The sequence below is a fragment of the Cynocephalus volans genome, chromosome 8 (genome assembly GCF_027409185.1).
Source record: "Cynocephalus volans isolate mCynVol1 chromosome 8, mCynVol1.pri, whole genome shotgun sequence".
NCBI classification, from domain to species: Eukaryota; Metazoa; Chordata; class Mammalia; order Dermoptera; family Cynocephalidae; genus Cynocephalus; species Cynocephalus volans.
Window position 1 is genome coordinate 100334010 of NC_084467.1, and position 21271 is coordinate 100355280.

At 36.0% G+C, this 21271-nt stretch overlaps 1 protein-coding gene across 2 annotated transcripts in view; it reads left to right on the top strand.

Annotated features, from left to right (window-relative positions):
• The window catches only part of MAGI3 (membrane associated guanylate kinase, WW and PDZ domain containing 3), a 260239-nt gene that overhangs the window by 140752 nt on the left and 98216 nt on the right, over positions 1–21271 (top strand). For both annotated transcript variants that reach the window (XM_063104426.1, XM_063104427.1), the window contains exon 2: positions 17043–17159. In XM_063104426.1, coding sequence (XP_062960496.1) covers positions 17043–17159 — 117 coding nt within the window. The remainder of the gene's footprint in view (positions 1–17042; positions 17160–21271) is intronic.

The window sequence follows — 21271 nt, forward strand, 5'->3', positions numbered from 1 at the left end:
AATTGTTTAGTTCATTCTCTTTTCTTTTTCAGGGACACCTGTAATTTGAAATTTGAATCAGAGCACTTTCTCTGCACATCTGTGAGCATTAATTCACTTCATGTCTTGGTTAATTTCTTATGTTTAATGTGTTTCTTGAGGCTGCCTCCTTTTTCACCAATCCAATTTTCTGCTGCATTGATTCTTCTAATACTGCTTCTACTATTAATTGGTATTAATTGGCTTGTGGCTAACTTTATCATGTTCTGGTCTTGGTGCCCTCCAACTGTTCTCCTTGTCTCCATAGTTCACATTGTTGCCAGAAGGATCCATCTAAAATGCAAGTCTGGCTGTCTTTCCCCTAGTAAAATTTTTAGTGACTTCGCTACAGAGTAATGTTTTAACCCCTTAATGTCATGAGTAAAGTCTTCTGTTGTCTGAGCTTACTGCCTGATACAGTAGTTTTACAATCCCTCACATAGTTTCACAATGCCACTCAGCCTGCTCTTCCCCCCCGCCCCCGAATGCTCACTGTACTCCCTATACCATCTTCCCATCCATACTTCCAGCCTACATTAACTGGGCTTCCGCCACCACACATAATTATTTTCTCTTGGGGTCATAGTCTTGTGTACCTTGTACATGCTTCTTAACTGGGTTTTATAGTTATTTGTTAATACTTGTCTATGATACCATAACAGCTGGGCAGGTACTACTTTGTGATTTATATATCTCCAACACCTAGCATAGTGCTGACTATTTTGTTTTAGTACCCTCCTGTCCTTTTGCTTTTATTTACTTTAAGGGAGAGGTTGACCTGTATCATATATTTTTTTTTTTAATGGAAAGTGTTTTTATTGGAGTCAGGCTGTTTGTTTTTCTCCTGTCCATGTTTTCTTGTACATAATTTACTAATCTTTAACATGTAGTTTTATGGTGCTTGCCTACCATATAGTATTCAATCCCTGGATCAGGATTTAGGAACCATTTCTGTAAAAGACCTGTTAAAGCCCAGTCACTATTCATTTCAGTAATCAAATTATAGGCTTAGGTCAACCAGAACTGACTTCACTAGTCCAATTGTATGTCTCAAGCCTGGAATGATGCTTGGCTTTGACAATGTATTCCTAGTTATGCAGCTCTGAAATTTGAAAGCAAGCTACACTTGGCCCAGGTGGTCTTCCTTTTCTGTTTTTAATTGTTTACCTCCAAGGTTATATTGTGTTCTAATTCTTAAATAAGAAAAAAGGGGGGGGGAAGCAAGGTTTATAGATTTATAAAAAATGGTATACTTTTCTTGTTTGCTTTTTTTTTTTTAACTCTCAACATAGAAAATTACAAAGATGAGGGTAAAAAATTCTTTAATGTTTTGCTACTCGGATATAAGCACACTTAAGAATATATTTTTGCGTACATATACATAAGAAACATGTGTATCTGTTTCATAAATGTCATTGTGCACTAAATGCTGTTCTGCAGCTTCCTCTTCTTTTACTCAAAAATATCTTTAGATACCATTATGCATCAGTAATTGAAGGTGTGTTTCACTGATAATAATTTGCTCACTAGTTCCCAATAGTTGGACATTTAAATTCCTTATAAATAATGCAGTGATGAATATTCATCTTTTTAAAATATTTTTGTGTAAATATTATCTGAGTGTAGAACTTTGTTTTTAGAGGGTATGCAAGTATATGTTGATAGGTACTACCATAATGCCTTTCAGAAAGGTTGTACCAACTTAATACCCCTAGCAACAGTGCATGAAAATACTTATTGCCCCACATCTCTTCCAAGGCTAAATTTTTGTCAGTTACTCTTTGTGGGCTAAAGACTCCTGATTTACAGCTCTAAATTCAGATCTCTTCTCAGAATTAAACATACTTGTGTCCAACAGCCTACTTGATATTTTCACATGGTGTCTGTCTCACTACCATTTCAAAACAACATGCCCCAAACTGTAACCTGATTCTGCCTTGATTCCCAAACCTGTTTCTTCTCCTTTCTATTTCTTTTCTTTAAATGGAACTTAAATTTATCTGGTTACTCAAGTTAGAAACCTGGAGTGATTTTTTTTTTCTTTTTTTTGGGGGGGGGGGGGGGTCTTTTCTTTTTCTGAATCTTCCTGTTGAATATATCATCAAGGTTTATGGATTCTGCCCATAATACCATGTATAGCTAAATACAAGGAAACCCTGCTTGCAAGCTATCCCACAATTACCAGAAGACCTGTTTTTTAAAAAATATCTTTTTAATTATGTGGTATGATTCTAAACACTTAGGGATATAATCAAATTTCTACTTCTTTTTATTTATGTATTTATTTATTTATTTTTATTTTATTTTATTTTATTTTATTTTTTAAATTTATTTTGTCCATATACATTGTGGCTGATTATTGTTCCCCATCACCAAAACCACCCTCCCTCCCCCCCGCCCCCCTCCCCCCCAACAATGTCCTTTCTGTTTGCTTGTCGTATCAACTTAAAGTAATTGTGGTTGTTATATCTTCTTCCCCCCCCCCCCCCCGGTTTTGTGTGTGTGTGTGTGAATTTATATATTAATTTTTAGCTCCCACCAATCAGTGAGAACATGTGGTATTTCTCTTTCTGTGCCTGACTTGTTTCACTTAATATAATTCTCTCGAGGTCCATCCATGTTGTTGCAAATGGCAGTATTTCATTCGTTTTTATAGCTGAGTAGTATTCCATTGTGTAGATGTACCACATTTTCCGTATCCACTCATCCAATGATGGACATTTGGGCTGGTTCCAACTCTTGGCTATTGTAAAGAGTGCTGCGATGAACATTGGGGAACAGATATACCTTCGACTTGATGATTTCCATTCCTCTGGGTATATTCCCAACAGTGGGATAGCTGGGTCGTATGGTAGATCTATCTGCAATTGTTTGAGGAACCTCCATACCATTTTCCATAGAGGCTGCACCATTTTGCAGTCCCACCAACAATGTATAAGAGTTCCTTTTTCTTTGCAACCTCGCCAGCATTTATCATTCAGAGTCTTTTGGATTTTAGCCATCTTAACTGGGGTTAGATGGTATCTCAGTGTGGTTTTGATTTGCATTTCCCGGATGCTGAGTGATGTTGAGCATTTTTTCATATGTCTGTTGGCCATTTGTATATGTTCCTTAGAGAAATGCCTACTTAGCTCTTTTGCCCATTTTTTAATTGGGTTGCTTGTTTTTTCCTTGTAAAGTTGTTTGAGTTCCTTATATATTCTGGATATTAATCCTTTGTCAGATGTATATTTTGCAAATATTTTCTCCCACTCTGTTGGTTGTCTTTTAACTCTGTTAATTGTTTCTTTTGCTGTGCAGAAGCTTTTTAGTTTGATATAATCCCATTTGTTTATTTTTCCTTTGGTTGCCCATGCTTTTGGGGTCGTATTCATGAAGTCTGTGTCCAGTCCTATTTCCTGAAGTGTTTCTCCTATGTTTTCTTTAAGAAGTTTTATTGTTTCAGGGTGTATATTTAAATCCTTAATCCATTTTGAGTTGATTTTAGTATACGGTGAGAGGTATGGATCTAGTTTCATTCTCCTGCATATGGATATCCAGTTATCCCAGCACCATTTGCTGAAGAGGCAGTCCCTTCCCCAGTGAATAGGCTTGGTGCCTTTGTCAAAGATCAGATGGCAGTAAGTGTGTGGGTTGATTTCTGGATTCTCTATTCTATTCCATTGATCAGTGTGTCTGTTTTTATGCCAGTACCATACTGTTTTGGTTATTATCGCTTTGTAGTATAGCTTAAAGTCAGGTAGTGTTATGCCTCCAGCTTTATTTTTTTTGCTCAGAATTGCTTTGGCTATGCATGGTCTTTTATTATTCCATATAAATGTCTGGATAGTTCTTTCCATTTCTGAGAAAAATGTCTTTGGAATTTTGATGGGGATTGCATTGAATTTGTATATCACTTTGGGTAGTATGGACATTTTCACTGTGTTGATTCTTTCAATCCAAGAGCATGGGGTATCTTTCCATCTTCTTGTATCCTCTCTAATTTCTCTCAGCAGTGGTTTGTAGTCAAATTTCTACTTCTAATATTTAATTTAATTACATGTATATTTAAAACAACAATTTAGAAATACTGCTTTTTTCAATATTTTATGCAAAAATTTTGTTCCAACCCTTCAACATACTTTTTTGGTGTGTTGTCAAAAGTGGAATGAATTATCTAACAGTTTTCCAGATAAATCTTCTTCTCCCTTTTCCCTCTAAGTTGTTTGAGATATTGTGTTTTTTGAAGCAAGGTGTAGTGCTGTCCCAGCTACAGTACAATTAGGGCAGATTTTTACCCTCACTTTTTCTGTTGGCATGTATTCATGATCCCATAACCTAAGCATGAATCACTTTTTATTCAAGTGATCCTTGAAAGATTGCTTGATAAAGCTAATACATGCACTTGAGAGGTAGTACCCCAAAGAATAATTACTAAACTTTCTTACTTTGCTTACTTCCCCCACCCCCTTACTAAGTGTGTCAGATTATCTTTTGAAACAATTGTTTCAGGCTAATGTGTTTATCTCAGATATCACTTTGTGCTTTTTCAAAATAAAATAATTTGTAGATCATCCTGTAATCTGAGACGTTGCAAGGTTCAAATACAAGATAACTTCCTCGTCTATGGATGGTTTTTTGTATTGAAAAACTCTCCATATGTATGGATATATAAAGTCAAATCCATCTCCTTTTCTCCTCTTTTCTCCTCCACTACCACTATGAATCTGAATCATCTTTCACCTGGGCAATGGCCCTTGTTGGCTAATATACCCTCCACCAGAAAAGTAAAATGGTGTTAAAGATCAAGATACACAAAATGGCGCCTGAGAAAGTTTCCCGGTAAACCCCCACCCAGAAAAATCCCTTAGCTGTCATGTTACCTTCCCGCATGCACAATTTTGCCTACCTTTGAGAAAGTCCCAGCTCAGCTTAAACCCCGCTCGCTTCCCTCCCCTTCCTTCTTAGCCAATAGGAATGGTCCAGCTCAGCCTAACTGGATATAAAAGGCCCACCCCCCACTCTCCCTTCTGCTGCTCCCACTTTCAAGAGGGCAGCCTGCTTGTTCATTTTGCCTCCCTAATACCCTTTGGTTGAGTCCCTGTCTCCTGGTGTGTCTTATTTTGCGCTTGAGCCAGGGTTTTTCCTTTCAGCCCTCACCTTTTATTTTTATTTATTTATTTATTTATTTATTTTGTCGTTTTTTCGTGACCGGCACTCAGCCAGTGAGTGCACCGGTCAGTCCTATATAGGATCCGAACCCGCGGCGGGAGCGTCGCAGCACTCCCAGCGCAGCACTCTACTAAGTGCGCCACGGGCTCGGCCCAGCCCTCACCTTTTAACTGCATGCCCCTGAGCTATTCTTGCCCCACTCTCCTATATATTTTCCACACAAAGTTACCTTTTTAATATGCCATCTAATCTTGTGACTTCTTTGCTGAAAGCCCATCAGTGCTATTTCTTGACTTCCTTTCCAGTTTACCCGGGTACCACTTGACTCTGACCATTAGCACATGAACTCTCCAGCTTGATGGAGATGGTGAATAGCCTCTATTTAGCTATTTAGATGTCTGAGGGAGTAGGGAGGGAGCTAGAGTCAAGGGCAGCTACATTTTGGGAGCTTTTCTTCTCTTTCTTTCTGAATTTTTCTGTCTCCTTCTAGGTGTTGGGAATTTTTGCCCTTCTGTTGCGGGGAGTGGGGATGGTGGTTTCACTCGGTTCCTTATGCTTCAGGTGAGCTGATGGTGAATTAGCAGGTCACCCTACAGCTGCTCATATACCTTTTGTTTTGAAGATCAATATGTACCATTCCATTCTGCATTACCATTCTGCACCTTTGAAGTAAGTTTGCCTACTGACATTGCACTTCTCAATTAAGAACCTGGGCAAAAGAAAAATGGCCAATGAGTTTGGCCAGTGACTTCCATTTTCAGTCCTGTCGTGCCCTCCCATGGCCCATATAAGCTGGGGATGTCATTGGGGGGCCTTCCAAATGTTTTCCATTCAGAGTCTGAAAAATCTGCTGTGCTTATGAGCTAGAGAGTTGTATGTCAACTTCTGGCATTCTCTGTGTGATCCAAATTGTTTTGTATTTTTTGGAGTTGATAGTTGAATGGGCAGACATTAACTTTTTTCCCTCTATTTTTGATTATTTATCCTCATTTTGGGGAGGGGTTGGAGAGAGGGCTTTTTGTAAAAGTGACATGTATTGCCGTGTTGGCCAGAAGACTCTCTTCCAGTTCTTTATTTATTTTTACTTTTTAGTTTGTTTATTTTTTAATTGACATGTATTCATTGTGTCAATTTATGGGGTACAGAGTTATGTTTCAGTACATGTACACAATGTGTGATGATCAAATCAGGGTAATTAGCATATGTATCATCGTCCTCTAGTTCTTGAACTGTCATTTTACAGAACCATATTTTGTAAGGATAATAAAAATTACTTTTAGATGTTTTATTGATTCAACATAGAGATTAGAAATGGAAATGAGAAATACTTAAATTATTTTGTTTGTGGAATGACTGTTGACTCTCCCTGGAGTCAGGTTACTTTTCATGTGTTACATAGTTTTTACAAACTTTAACCACTTGCTTTAGAAAACTACTAAGGATTAGTACATGTCTTTAAAAGCTACTAGAGAAAAAGAGACTATTACATTGTTCCTTTAATAGCAATTAATTATATTAGCCTACTGTCTGAACCCAGAGGTAAGATTGTTTACATAATAAAGCCTCTTAAAATACAATATGAATTCTCTAATGGTCATCTTTTTCGGGTCACTATTCCCTTTCAGCTATCTCTCTATCAGCTGTTGTAATGAAATATCAGTGACAGATCCTCCATTTCAAGTCTTGGACATTCTGTTGAACCACATAACTTTGATTTATGAAGACTACTGAACCCACTTACTCTGTTTTCAGGGAAAATGACAGGGCACAATAGATGGCTTTGTACCCTCCTGTCAAAAGGATGAAGCATTAATACTATGACTCAGTTATTGGTGTGCCAACCAGGCATTGTTATCTGACATTATGACAGGCTTGCTAATGATTCCTGAAGTGAGTGTCACAAAGAAATAATTGTAAATACCCTCAAGATAGCACTTTTAAAATGCTGTATTAAATTTACATAATCCCATCAAAAAGTTTAGAAAAGGACCTAGTTTTGATTATGTATTCCTTTGTTCTAGTAGGGAGGCTCTGTCTTACTTTGCTCTTCCTGTTATATTACATTTTAAGGTAAAATTGTGGTGATTTTGTTGTGTCTTGTCTAGAATGATGATTTTCATCTTATTCCTCTAACACGCATTTTGGTTCTGTGGAGTATCAATTGACTGAGAGTCTCGGTTAAAAAGAATGGTTGAAATTCAACCCAGGTATAGTGAAAATAATGCTTATTTTTAAAACAAATGGCTAAAGGAAAACCTACACAAATAGTCTCAGCTTTCATATAGAACTTTTCCAAGTTTTTGTCACCATGGTCCACTAGATCAGGCTTTCTTTTCTGGTAATTACCTTTCAAGGGTATGGTATTTGAAAGTAGGGTTTCTAGTTTGTAAAAATTTTTGCTCATTATAGTAATAGATTATCACTGTAGAAAATTTAGAAATACAAAAACTATGAAAAAAAGTTTTAAAGAAAAAAGTTTTTTAAAGTCACACAGTAATTATACCCTGCAATAATATTTTAAATATTAAGTCTTTAAGTACGAGTTTGTTTTTTGTATGTCCCTTACTTTTTTTTATTTTTATTTCCTCAGATATGTTTCAATTTGGGTTTACATTATTTTCTTTTGTAAGCTACTTTATTTTCACTAAAAATATATCATGAGCATTTGGCCACACTGTTTGTTGAGAAAATAGAATAGTTTGGTCAGGGCCCTTGCCTCGGGTCCAGTTGGGTGTGGTTTTAGCACATCCTTTGTAAGCAAATTGTGTGGGGGGGTGGGGGGTGAATGGAGTTAGTGTACATGTGTGCCAATGTGTCTTTAGTGAAGCAGGCTGGTGGATGTCTGCCTCCGGCGTCTGCCTCCAGCGTCTGCCTGGTATAGCCATGTTTTCTAACCTATGGCTCCAAGGACCTTTTGGCCAGTTACCTAGCTCATAGACCTGTGTGTAAGGGGTCTGGGGACCCAGCCTGACGTGGGAAGGGTTTGTGACACAGCCTCTGAATGGGCTTGAGGGGTCTGTGAGGACCAGACCCAGCCCTAACTTGACAATTGGCCCAGTTGGTACAGGATTACAGGCAGGTAAAAGAGCCCAACAACTAGCATAGTTGTCTAGGTTTACACTGTTATACATCAAAACATTAGTTTTAATGATGCAGCTTAATGAAAGGATTTCTGTGTCTTTGAGGACTATAATAAAAGCGTTTTTCTAAGATGAATTCAATTTAAAATTATGTAAGCACAGAAATCACATTATTATTTTTTTTTTTTTAGGAATTTTTTTTTTTTTTTTTTTACCACAAAACAAGTCAATACATTTAGAAAGACTAAGATCATAGAAAATGTGCTCTGACCAAAATAACAGAAGGAAATTTAGAAAATTCACAAATGTGTGGAAGTTAAACAACACTCTTCTGAATTAACAATGGAAAAAAAGAAAAACCACAGGGAATTGAGAGTACTTTCATATAAAAATCAAAGCCCAACATATGAAAATTTATAGGATGTAGGGCTCATGAAGTGCTTACAGAAAATTTTTACTTGTATACCTATATTAGAAGTAAGAAAAATCTCAAATCAGTAACATAAACTTCTACCTTAAGAATATAGAAAAAAAAAAAAAGTAAACTAAACCAAAAGCAAATATAAGTAGGAAATAACAGATTACAACAGAAATTTATGAAATAGGGAATTAAAAAACAGTAGAGAAAATCAACAAAAGCAAAAGTTGATTCTTTTAAAAGATCAGCAAAATTTGCAAACCTTTATCTAGACTGACCAATAAAAATTGAGAGAAGACTGAAACTACTAAAATCAAAAATTAAGCAGAGGCATGATAGAGCAGTTGCTTATTCTATTACTCTAGAGTGGGCTTTAAGGAGAGAGACGTCTTCTTTTTCTGGTCTCTGCTGGTGACTCTCCTTGTGTCACTGCAGTTGAGTGTCTGGCGGGCTGCCTGCATAGTGGCTGTGGCTACTACTGTGGCGTTGAGCTGCTTTTTCAGCCTTGGTGGCTGTGGTGGTGGCAGGCTACCCATGTAGAAGTGGTGTTTTTGTATGGCTCCTAGCCTGCTTCCAGGCGGAGGGGGCTGCCCTTGGTTCCTGCCTAGTACCCCAGGCATGCTCTTCAATCACATTATTTAAAACATCATTTTTTGTGTGTTTAAGACAAGTGTTTATTGGGCGCTATGCTAAATATTTTGGAGGATATAGAAATGAACAAAATATTGTTCCTGACTTCACACACACTTAGGATCCAGTGATGGAGACAGACATGTATCATACTGTTCCGAGGCAAGAACCAGCAGGAAGGAGATGTGAAACGGGACCTTCTTAATGTGGACTCCAGAGTTCTGCCTGGGTCTTGACTTCAAAGAGCAGGCAGACAAGTGGTTAGGTTGCAGGACTTTCACACTAACAGTATTTATATGTACACAGCACTGTGGGGCACCAGGTAGAGTAGACACAAAACTAATACCAGTAGAAGAAATAGTTGGGCATGAAGCTTAGGGGTAGAGCAGAGTGTTAATAGGACTGGTGGTGGTGTCTCAAAAGTGAGGACGTGTATATAGGTACAATAGCATTTTCCTCTGGGGCACCAGCACTCTCTCTCTCTCTCATATTGTGGTTGGTCAGATTCAACACCGACCCTTTTTCTTTACAACTCAGATCCCTGGCCACGTGTCTGAGAGTTTTTTAGAGAAATGATTGTTATGTGTAAATGCATCATACACAGAAATACTTGCTTTATTCAAGCAAATAAAAAACCATGAAAACTTTTTTTAAAAGGGCATAGCATGATATGGGTTTTATTTACACATAATTCGGATATAATGAAGCAATTTCAATGCTGCATTAATATGGAATTCTACATATAATAAACTGTGATAGACTTTTAGGAATGGCTATTTTCAGTTTGGTAGAGTTCAGGAATTTTTCAGATGTATAGGCTACCTACACCAAAGGGTTCTTTCTCTAGCTATGCTCCCAGTACTTCTGACTGTAAATTGATTAAAAAATAATAAGCAAGGGAGAGAGGGAAGGAGAGAGATGGGAAGAAAAAAGGGAAGGAGAGAGAAAAGAAACCTTTCTAGGGATGTGCAAGGGAAGAACCAGCTGTGTAACAGCAGATTTGACCTTAAAATGCCAGCCACGTAGGTCCAGGGCAATAGATGAAATCTGATCAATGTATTTACTATGGCTGCTTTCTGGAACCTAGAAGGGAAACTCCCATTTTAACATGTACTATTGCTGTAATTTGTAACATAGACAATGATTGTGACCTCTTTTAGCAAGAGACTCTCCTGACTGGTGAGGCTGCTGTATTATGTAGAAGATAGCAGTGCTGCTTGATTGCTTCAACCTGTGTTTCTTCAAGCTAATTTGGAAGATGACTGAAAACTGACTAGTTTTAAAAACTGAAATGGCTCAGGAAATTCCAGAGTATTTAATGCTTTTCACACTTGGGACTGGACAGGAATTTAATTATATAAATTATTTTTAAAATTCATTAAGTTCTTGCTTGCCTATAATGAGAATGGCATACTTAGAGAATTATGTAGACATGGGTCTTCTGAGGTTAAAACCTTGAATATATGCTCTTAAGATGTATGACAATAGAGAGACTAAGATGGCTTTTGAACACAAATATGGAATATAGAAGTGGCCAGGAAGAATATGTCTATAGTTCTTAGCTTTTATGAAGGGCTTTGGTATCAAACCTGAGTTAGTTGATGTTCTTTTAAATTATTGTTACAAGGTTCTGCTTAACCTGCTGGTGCCTGGAATTCTTGTCTCAGCTTGTGTGAACTCTTCCTCACTTTCCAAGAGCCAGCTATACTGAATTTCTCTCAGTTCCTCTAACTACTGTGCTCTTTCCCACCTCAAATAAGTGCCTTTGCATGTCCCACTTCCTCTACCAACATTCCCTGTACCCCTGTTTTTGCCTAGCTGGCTCCTACTTATTTTTCAAGTTTCAGCTCCAATGGCACTAACTCAGTGAAGTCTTCCTGTAAGCTCCAGACTTTGGATCTAGGTTATAGAGTCTCCCAATGTTCTGTACCTCTCTTTTGTAATGTTCATCTTCCCTAAGAGACTTTACGTTCCATCTGGGCCCACTTTTATTCATTGCTTTACCCCCAAGTGCCTACTACTCAGGACTCAGAAATGACTAAATGTAACTCTTTCATGGAAAGATAGGCTCTTATAAAACAGTAAGCTTGCACTCTATAAGCTTATGCAAAAAAAGAAATTCATCAAAAGAGAATATGTGTATTTGTGTATGCATGTGTATGTACATACACACATATTTACAGAGAAAGAGAGAGACAGAGACATTCTAGCACAGTGCTTACAGTGTTTACAGTGCAAGTTCTGAAGCCAGGTTGACTGGGTTCACATCCAGGTCTGCCACTTAGCAGTGTAACTTTGGCCAAGTTACTTAACCTCTCTGTGCGTCAGCTTCTTATCTGTAGGATGGGGGTAATAATAACACCTACCTCAAAAGTCATCATGAGGAGTGAGTTAAAACTGTAGCATATAATATAATACATGTATACAGTAATAATTCTGAAATAACAGTCCTAGTCATTAGTGTTCTCATTTATTTCCCATTCTCTTCTCATTTCTTCACCTTTTCCCCAGAAAGAGTAGAAAGAAGACTTTTTGGCTTTTTTTTTTTTTCCTTGCTGTAGACTTGTTATCCCCAGTGAAGCCAGAAGACAATCGATTTGAATGGCTAGCTTAGTCATATTTTATATTTGAGGCTAGATACCATTTTGTGAATATGTTTTAAAATGATAATAAAAAACAGAATTTGAGGAATTGGCATATAAACTATAATTCAAACATTACTTTTAAAGGCTTATAGAGCTTGCCGCTTTATGGGGAATTTAATTTAGCATTTTGATAGTCAAACTAAAATCAGTTTCATTGTTTAAGAAACACAGTTTAAAATAAAGTTGCATATAGACTATATTAAAGAGTGCTGTATCAGTTAAGTGAGTACTGTCTTCTAAAATTTCATGTATCCAAAGATGGAGAGAGTCAAATGAACAATTGAAAATACAAAATCAAGCTGATCTACTCATTCTGTGTACCAGATACTGGGACTAAATATGTAAAAACAGACCATGGCCTTTGCCCTCACATAGGTGACAAATATTTATGTTTAACAAAACATATGGTATTTTTGGATAATTTTTGTGCCATAGAATATATTGATTATCTAGAAAATCCTTATGAATACCACTTACAGCTTCACAAATAAGTGGACTACAGTTTGATTTATTTTGTTTTAGGAACCGCCTGCCTTGAGCCAAAGGAGTCAGTCTGGCATTAAGCTTATGTCTTTCTCACTACTTTCATGGATCCTTCCCTTCACTGCTGTAGAGCTTACAAGGTAGAGGAAGCAATAACTACTATTCTGAGTCTGGGTCTAATGGGAAAGGACTAGTTAGTAACATTACTTGTGTTGAACTATTTATATTGAACAGTTTACTGGGGAAGTCAAGTTGTCTCATACAGTCATAGTAAGGAAGAGAATTGGGACATGATTATGTCCATCCTTTGCCTTTGAGGAAAACAGGTTTTTAAAAGATAGTCTCTATATGTATTGTTCCAAGGCTAGAGGTTTCATGTAAAGAAATTCTAATGGATGTGCAGAATTCTCTGAGCAGCTCGGGTTTCTTAAAGGGTATCTATATTGATAGATGAAAGGAACACATAATTATCACATAGGTATATAGTCCTAAGTAGACTTTAAGAAATCAACATTTATGAATTTTCTTTTCAAAGGCCAAAGCTCAAAGGGGGCTAAGATGCTTCAGAGAGCACAAAGAGCTTTGAGGTTGTGTTTGGAGCAAGAGCCTCAAGAAGGAAGAGGTAGACTCACTGTCTGAAAAGATATTCCTAATGTTAGCTCTTTGCAGCAGAAATCAGACTATAGCATTCTTTCTTTGCTTCTATAATTTCGAAATAACAGGATTACTTTTCCAATAGTAAAAGGTAAAACAAACAACCTGAAATAGGAGAAATTAAACCATAAAAAGATGAGAAGATAGTAGGAGTATCATTAACTTTAAATAAATGTAAGTTTTCAAGGCACAAATGAGTTGCCTCCCAGCAGTTGAAGGGACTCAGATATGATCTCAGTGTTATTGTCAGTATGTTTTGTGGGATCACAGAGAATGTGGGAAGTACAAGGAGACTGGAGAGAAACAAATGTTCCAGTTTCAATAAAGGAGTAAGTGTAGTTCCCTAACTCAAACTGTGGCAAAACTTGAATAGATTGTTACCTCTCGCCCCCCAACCCCCCAAAAATTGTGTTTAGAAGAGAATGGGATGATCACCATGAATCATAAGAAATTTGTAAAAAAAAAAGACATGCCAAACTGACCTCGTTTTTTTTTTCAGTTTTATAATTACTACTGGATTAGAGAACAGTAAAGACATATTGTATCTTGACTTTAGCAAGTGGTTGACAACATCTCCTTGACTATACTTGTGGAAAAGATGAAATGTTGGTAGTTAAATTGATGTACAGTTGCTCGCACAGCCATACTCACGCCGGCATGCCATAGGGTTTATCTAAATAATACAGTTACTTTATAAACTGATTCCACAAAGAGAACTGGTGGTGAATATTAATTTGCAGATATTCGGAAGTTATGGATTTGTAGTTACAGTTTCTTTTGACTAAGGGTTTGTAGACTGAAATTTAAGTGTCTGGATTTATTCATATGATTGAGATTTCAGTTATAGACATTTTCCCACGCAAGCTGTATTTGTTAGATATATAGATCTATTTTTAAGTTTCATAAATTGCTTTGACTTATGAATCACTTAGAAGTCAAGGAATGTTGACTTGAAAAGTCAAGTTTCTATGAAAAATCCCTAAACAAAGGGCAGAAATTCATACACAACTTGATAATATAGATATACTCAGCAGTGTATTTTTGAGTTAATGTTTCTTTTGGCTTTCTGGTAATCCCACAGTCAGCTTCCTATTCAGGATATTTATACATTTTTTATAATGCAAATTCCCTCATCAAAGGGAGAACAATAATATTCCGTCCCCTTAGGAAAGTTCTTCTGATTTCTTGAGGCAAGGAAGTCCATGATGACTGCTACATCTAATATATTTTATTATTAATTGTTAATCTTAAAAAATGCCAACACATACAGTTAATTTGTTAAACTTTCACAGTTGATATTTCATTGATGCTTATAATATTTTGCCTCCAGTCTCAAAAAAGGTGTGATGGCTTTTTTGAATATTCACACATATTAAATAAATATTACATTTATAAAATTGTCCCTCACCCCTTTCTTTGCAATTGTTAATCTCATTGTTATGTCTAGAATCCTAGGAGAAGTTGAGGGTGAAAAAAGAGTGCAGTTCCAGGCCTAATAATTGTAGGTGTTATTCTTGAAACCTGGCTCTTTTTGCTTTAACTGGCTTTTCAGTCTTAAGATTTCATAGGCCTGTAAAATAAAACGAGTTGTTTTAACTCCATTTCTCCTTGAGAGACCCATCATACTGTAATTTGTGATATATGATTTTATTGTGTCTTTGTTCTTTTATTATATCTAATTTAATGGCTGTTATTTTTATAGATTAAAATCCAATCTGGATTTTTAGCATTTTATAGTTTATAAGTTATACTATATCTTATAGTAAAGCCTCAAATTAAAAAAATAAAAAAGGAAATCTTGAATTTAAAAAATTGTTCCTTCAAATTGTCTTTTTTAATTATGCAGGTATTATCCTTTATCCAAATTAAGTCTTTTTCTGAAAAGATGTTCGGTTACTGATTTTTGGAGCCTATATTATGTTATTTTAAATGGGAAAAAAACAATGATACATTCTCTGTTCATTAAGAAACCCTAACTAAACTTTCTCAAACATCACAAAGCACTTTTAAGCACCTATAAAGGAATCCACCAAAGTTTTTGTATAATATTTACAAAGCATTTGAGACATCTCTTACCTAATTTTTAAAATACTTAATGAACTTATTATTGGGTATATAGTATTTTTTTCCTGTAAACAATGAGACTGTACAACATTGGTTATAAATTAGGGTTTTCTTCTACCCTGCAATGAACAAGTATGGTAATATAAATTAAAAAATCATATGATTCTATCTAAATTAGACATGGGTAAGTGGGATTCTGCCTGACAGACGCAACCTCTGGGACCAAGGATTCATCCCTGTAAATATCTTTCAGGTTTTTTTATCTTCAGTTGCAAAGTTTCCCTCTTTCTCAGAATCCGCTTTTGGCAAGGCAAAAGAGGAGCTTTTTCTGGTTTGTGTTTATTAGTTTTGGGTCTGAATGTTATCTCTGAACTTTAGAAACACTCTGATTTCCTTCTTATATTAACACCCTCTCACACAGTTTATGTTTAAACATGTGAGAAAAGAGCAAAAGAAGGATTAGAAATGTAATATTGTGGAATAATAGTTAACGAACTGATCTATAGTAACGTTTTTTTGTATCAGACCTTGCCATAAGTATGTTTTCCAAGTAAACAGAGTATACTTTAATTAACTAGTCATTTCATATTCAGTAAGATAGTCTATTTTGTCTTAGCATTGATCTTTCCTAATTATCTGAAGTCTTGTCTAATGAACAGTGTTCAGACTGCTTTGATTTCTATTTTAAGTTCAACCCTTACCACAAATTCACTGCTATCAGATTTCTGCAATCTCCTATTTTTGTTTAATATTTCTTTGAGACCCCTAATATTCCTCTACTTATCTCCCATTTTCCCTGCAAATAATAGGAAATCTTTGACTCTTATTTATTCACACTATTTTCAGAGTGAAGCAAGTGGACAGAAATGCCTGTTAAATTTAGAAATCGGCAGAAGGTAGGGCCTGCGGTAGGACCCAGTTTGGCCTTTTCAAAGATCAGAAAGATGGCCAATGTGGGTGGAATGTAGTTTGAGAGAGGGGAAGAGTGAACAAGTTATGGTCAGAGATAGTCAGAGCCAGAACATGTAGGGCCTTTTAGGCCCTGTACTGGAGTTTGGATTTTGCTCCAAGCGTGACAAGAAACTACTGGGGGGCTCTAAACAGAGTAGTAATTATCTGATTTATATTTCAAATCTCACTCAGTCTGCTATGTGAGTGGTGGGGCAGGAAAGAGGCAAGAATGGATACAGGGAGGCCGATTAGAAGGTGGTTGCAGAATTCCAGATGATTAAATTGTGGTTTAAATTAAGACTGGTGGCAATGGAAATGGAGAGAAATGGGATATGTTTTGGAGGTAGGACTGACAAAATTTGCTGATAGATTAGATCTGGGGGATAGCAGTAAAAGAGAAATCAAAGATGACTTCTGGATTTTGGGAATGTTCTATGGGTTGATGGTGCTGTTATTTTCTAAGACAGGGAAAACCAGGTGAGAGAAAAACATTGGAGGAGGGTAGAATTAAGCATTCTGTTTTGGCTATCTGAAATTTGAGGTGTTTATTTGATTTCCAAATATATCTGCAATATATATAATGAGCTTGATGAGTTTGGAGCTTGGTGGAGATAGGTCAGGGATGGTGACATGATATGAATTTAGAAATTATTAATATATAGATGGTATTTAAAGCCATAGTACCAAATGAAATTACCTTGTATATTTGTCATATTCTTTAACCTGCCTCTCCTACCATGTAAAACTATACCCACATTTATTGCAGGTACATATTTTTATTATAGTACCTATAATAATTTGTTTTTACCTTCTTTTTAATAAAGCATTCTGATTTCTTTTTTCTGTTTATAGTTAAATAGTTTAAGGATATTCAGTCACTAGCTTCTATATTTAATTGGACATCTAACAGTTATGTGTTTTGTTTTCTGTCTTTTTTTTTTTTTGTAGGCAAAGTCATTAATAAAGATTTACGACATTACCTGAGTCTTCAGTTTCAGAAAGGATCAATTGACCACAAACTGCAGCAAGTGATCAGAGATAATCTCTACTTGAGAACCATTCCATGTAAGTATGTGATGTAATAAAAGAAATGAGGCAGAAATATCCTCACTTAACTAATTAAACATCTAGAAATAATTCAATATTATTATGAGTATCTCATGTAGAATTGTGAAGACTAAGTTAGGGACAGGTATGAAACAAAAATTTATCCAAGGAGAAGAATTTTCAGAGGACTTCAGGGGTTTTGTTTTTAAAAGTAGAAAAACTGGAAGATTTTATACTGTGACTTTTTGAAAAGAGATGACTACAGTTTAATAATATATATTTTCATGTTGTTAACTAGATTTTATTGCTGTAAATCAATTTTTAACAAAACTGAGGTTACCAGAGGTGGGGAAGGGGGAGGAGTGGGGGGATAAGGGAGGAATTGGTAAAGGGACATGAAAAATGATTAGATTACATTGTATAATGTTGAATATACTAACTATCCTGATTTGAGCATCACATATTGCACACAGGTATTGATATTCACCTGTGTACCCCACAGATATGTACAATCAACTGTTAGAATAAAAAAAATTAAAAATAAATAAATCCTATGCAGTAAGAAAACATTTTAGCTCTCAATATTTTTGTACGTGGAGAACAATAATTTTGTTAGAGCATTACTGGTTTTAAAATCTGCCCCTCCTCCAATGAAAAAAAAAAAGAGAGGAAAAGAAACAAGCTTTCTTTGCCTTCTACGTGGTGATTTATTTTGAATTTTTATTTAGATGTCGGTGGATTTATTCCAGTCTTACTGGTTTTCAGAGGACCTAGTTATTGTTGTAGCAGTGTATTTCTAAAAAAACACAGAACAAGAAATCGTATATTTTTAAGTTTTGGCTTTAGTTAGTACAGGTCTGGGGAAGAATAAAAAAGGCAGTAGATAATAAAAGGGTGTGTAAGGGCATTCTGCTTTGTTTTCCTTTTCAATATATTTGTAACTCCTGGTGGATACTAGCTTTCTAATGGTTCCAGAATTTTTTGTTTCTTTTTCTTGTTGTTTAAACAATGTCCAGTCTAACACCAAGCCTTCCTGAGTATGCTTTTTAAATATCTATCCCTCTCCACTTCCTTAGACCCTCACCCTTTCTTGCTTGGACTATTTGTCTTTTCTTTTTTCTTTTTTCTTTTTTAAACCACAAATAGCATTATGTAGTGGCAAAGAGCTAGGTAAAGCTGACTTCAGAGCCTTGACATCAGCATCTTACTAGCTGCTTTGCTTCGGCAAGTTACTAAATGTTCCTGTGCCTCAGTATCTCTATATGTAAAATGAGAATAACAACACTCACGTCATATAGTTGTTACTAGAATTAAAATGAGAACATGCATGTAAACCACTCAGCCTAGAGTAGACACTCAAGTAGTGTTTTTCCCCTTCCCTCATTCTGACTGGATCCTCTTCTTCTCGTGTCACCTCAGTCTTATCCATCTTTAAGTGTACATCTGATTCTCATCCATCGTATCCTTCAGAGACTCCCACTGATGGCAAAATAAAGTTCAGACTCCTTAGTGTGGTATAAAATATTTTTTGTTTTTAAATCTGACTCCTTATATATGATTTCCTCCCACAAATCTACCTTGTCAGATTTCAGAATTGCAATGCCTGTATTTGCCTGATATATCTCTGTCTATCTTTTTATTCTTAAAGTTTTTGAATCTGATTTACAAATAATCTGTATTTTACTTACTAGACAATGTGAAACTTTCTTTATATTTATTGATATGATCAATATCTTTAGCCTCAGTTCTCTCATGTTTTACTATGCTGACATATATGTCTTTTGTATAAAAAGCTTTTTACTATATAGTCTATTTTATTTGAGCTCTCTCTTTTCGGGAAGGTTTGTATTTGTATTCTAATTGTTACCTTTATATAATACTCTTTGTTCCTCCTCCCCCCTTTTTTGTTTTTGTCCCGACTATGAGTATTTAAAATTATCTAGTCATCTCTGCTTCTTCCTTCCCTCCCTTTCTCCATCATCTGACTTGAAGTAATATCTTTTTACTCTCAAAAAATATGAGGTATCAGTAAGCTTATTCTACTTTGCATGTGCTTTCCTCATTCTTACCTTGTTTTTTGGTAGTTGAGCTATATCAACATGGGCAAAGCAAACAGCCATTACATTAATGTACTCTCCCCTTTATAATTGTCATTAATTCTTCATCCTGTGGGTAAATACATGTATAATCTAGCAATCAATCTTTATATTGTTGTTTCTTCAATAATTGTGGTTATATAAAGCTTGCTCTCTACTAGAATTCCCAGGAAATGCTTACAAGATCATATCAGCCGTTTGTGGCTTTTATAGTTTTATGTTTGTTTGGATGGATATGAAATTTTGGGCTCATATTTTCTTTACTTGATCATCTTAAATATATTAGTCAATTATCTAATTGTTTTCTGCCATAAAGCATTGCTTTTAAAAAGTCTGATAACAATCTGATTTTCATTCCCTTGTAAGTAACTTAGTATTTTGCCTGCATGGAGTGTCTCTGTATAACACTTAGTTTCAGCTCTGGAGCTTCATCTTCCCTTGTTAAAACAAGGTAATAAAAATATGTACTTGTACTTTCAAAGATCTGTCTCTGTAACTGCCATCTGCCGCTTTCACTTGGATCTTCTTTTTAATTTATTTTTATTATTCCAGTTTTGCAATTTCTCCTCAGTGTTAGTTTTTGTCCTAGAAAGGAGCTACAATTTATTTAGTTTTAATTCACAGGGTCCAAGCGGCTGCAGACTTTTCAGATCTTCACAGGACCTCTTAACTTACTCACAAATTGAAGTGTTCAAAAACCTCCTAGGAACCTAGAAGCAATGACAAATCAGTACATCAGTAGTAAATAGCAAACTGAATGGTCATATCTGGTCTTCGAGGTCTCCTTGGAGAAAATTCTGATTCGAGGTCTGGGGCAAGGAAAGTACAAGATGTGCTCGGAACATCTAATGGTACCAGAAAGTATGGAAATGCTTAAAAAATTTTAAAGACATCTTGGAAGGACACAAAAGCCACCTAGAAGAGATGCTTACTGACAAAAATCTGAGACAATTTCAGCAACAAAAGAGATAGAGTGAGAGAGACTTTTGCTGTTGTCAGATGTTGAACTGTAGGTAGAACAGGACTATGATTCCTGAGAGAAGAGGAAAAGAGACTACACACAAAGGAGTCCTATGATTTCCTCAACTTTCTGCCTATAGACACTGTCCAGACAACAGCACAGGGAGGGACAGCCCAGGCACAGTACAGCTGACCCTGAGTTGCTGGAATTTTTAGGGCAGTGTCAGACAGGAGAGAGCTATGGAGTTTCAGAGCTCCAGCAATTTGCAAGGGCGCCCCCTTGAGTCCATTGCTGAAAATATGTAGGGTCAAACTTCACAAGGCCAGACAAAGGTCTGGGAGCTGTAACAGTAAAATTCTGCAATAAAAAAGAATGAAATTCTTCCATTTGCAGCAACATGAACAAACTTAGAGAAAATTATGTTAAGTGAAATAAGCTAGGCACAGAAAGGGAAATACCGCATGTTCTCACTCATAAGTGGGAGCTAAAGAAAGAAAGAAAGAAAGATGCAACAATCACAACAATTCATTGAACTTTCAAAAGGAGAGAACAGAACTAGGCCACCAGAGGTGGGAAAGGGGGAAAAGAAGGAAGAGGGGTTAGCGAGAAATTCCTAAAGGGCCACAAAAATGATTACATTGTGTAATGTTGAATATATCCTGATTTGAGCATCAAATTGCACATATTGCACGTAGGTGTTGATATTCAATGCTGTACCCCACAGACATGGGCAATCAATTGTGTTTTGATAACACAAAACAAAGCAAAAAAACACAATTCTCAGAGCTTACCCAGGGCCTAACAAGCCTAAGTGGAGAGACCCCATAACGGTCGTGAGACACTAGTAATGCTAAAATTGCCATAGATAGCCGTAGATTAAGCTCCTCTAGTCCCTCTTTAACAAAGCCATTAAGCAAGCCCCAAAAGGATCAAGGTGATATGCATGTAACTTAATTGCTAACAAAAAAAAAAGGAAAAAAAATCAATATTTTTTAAAGAGACACTGAATAACATAATATTTACAATGTCCAGCATAAGAAATTACTAGACATGCAAAAAAGCAGGAAAATATG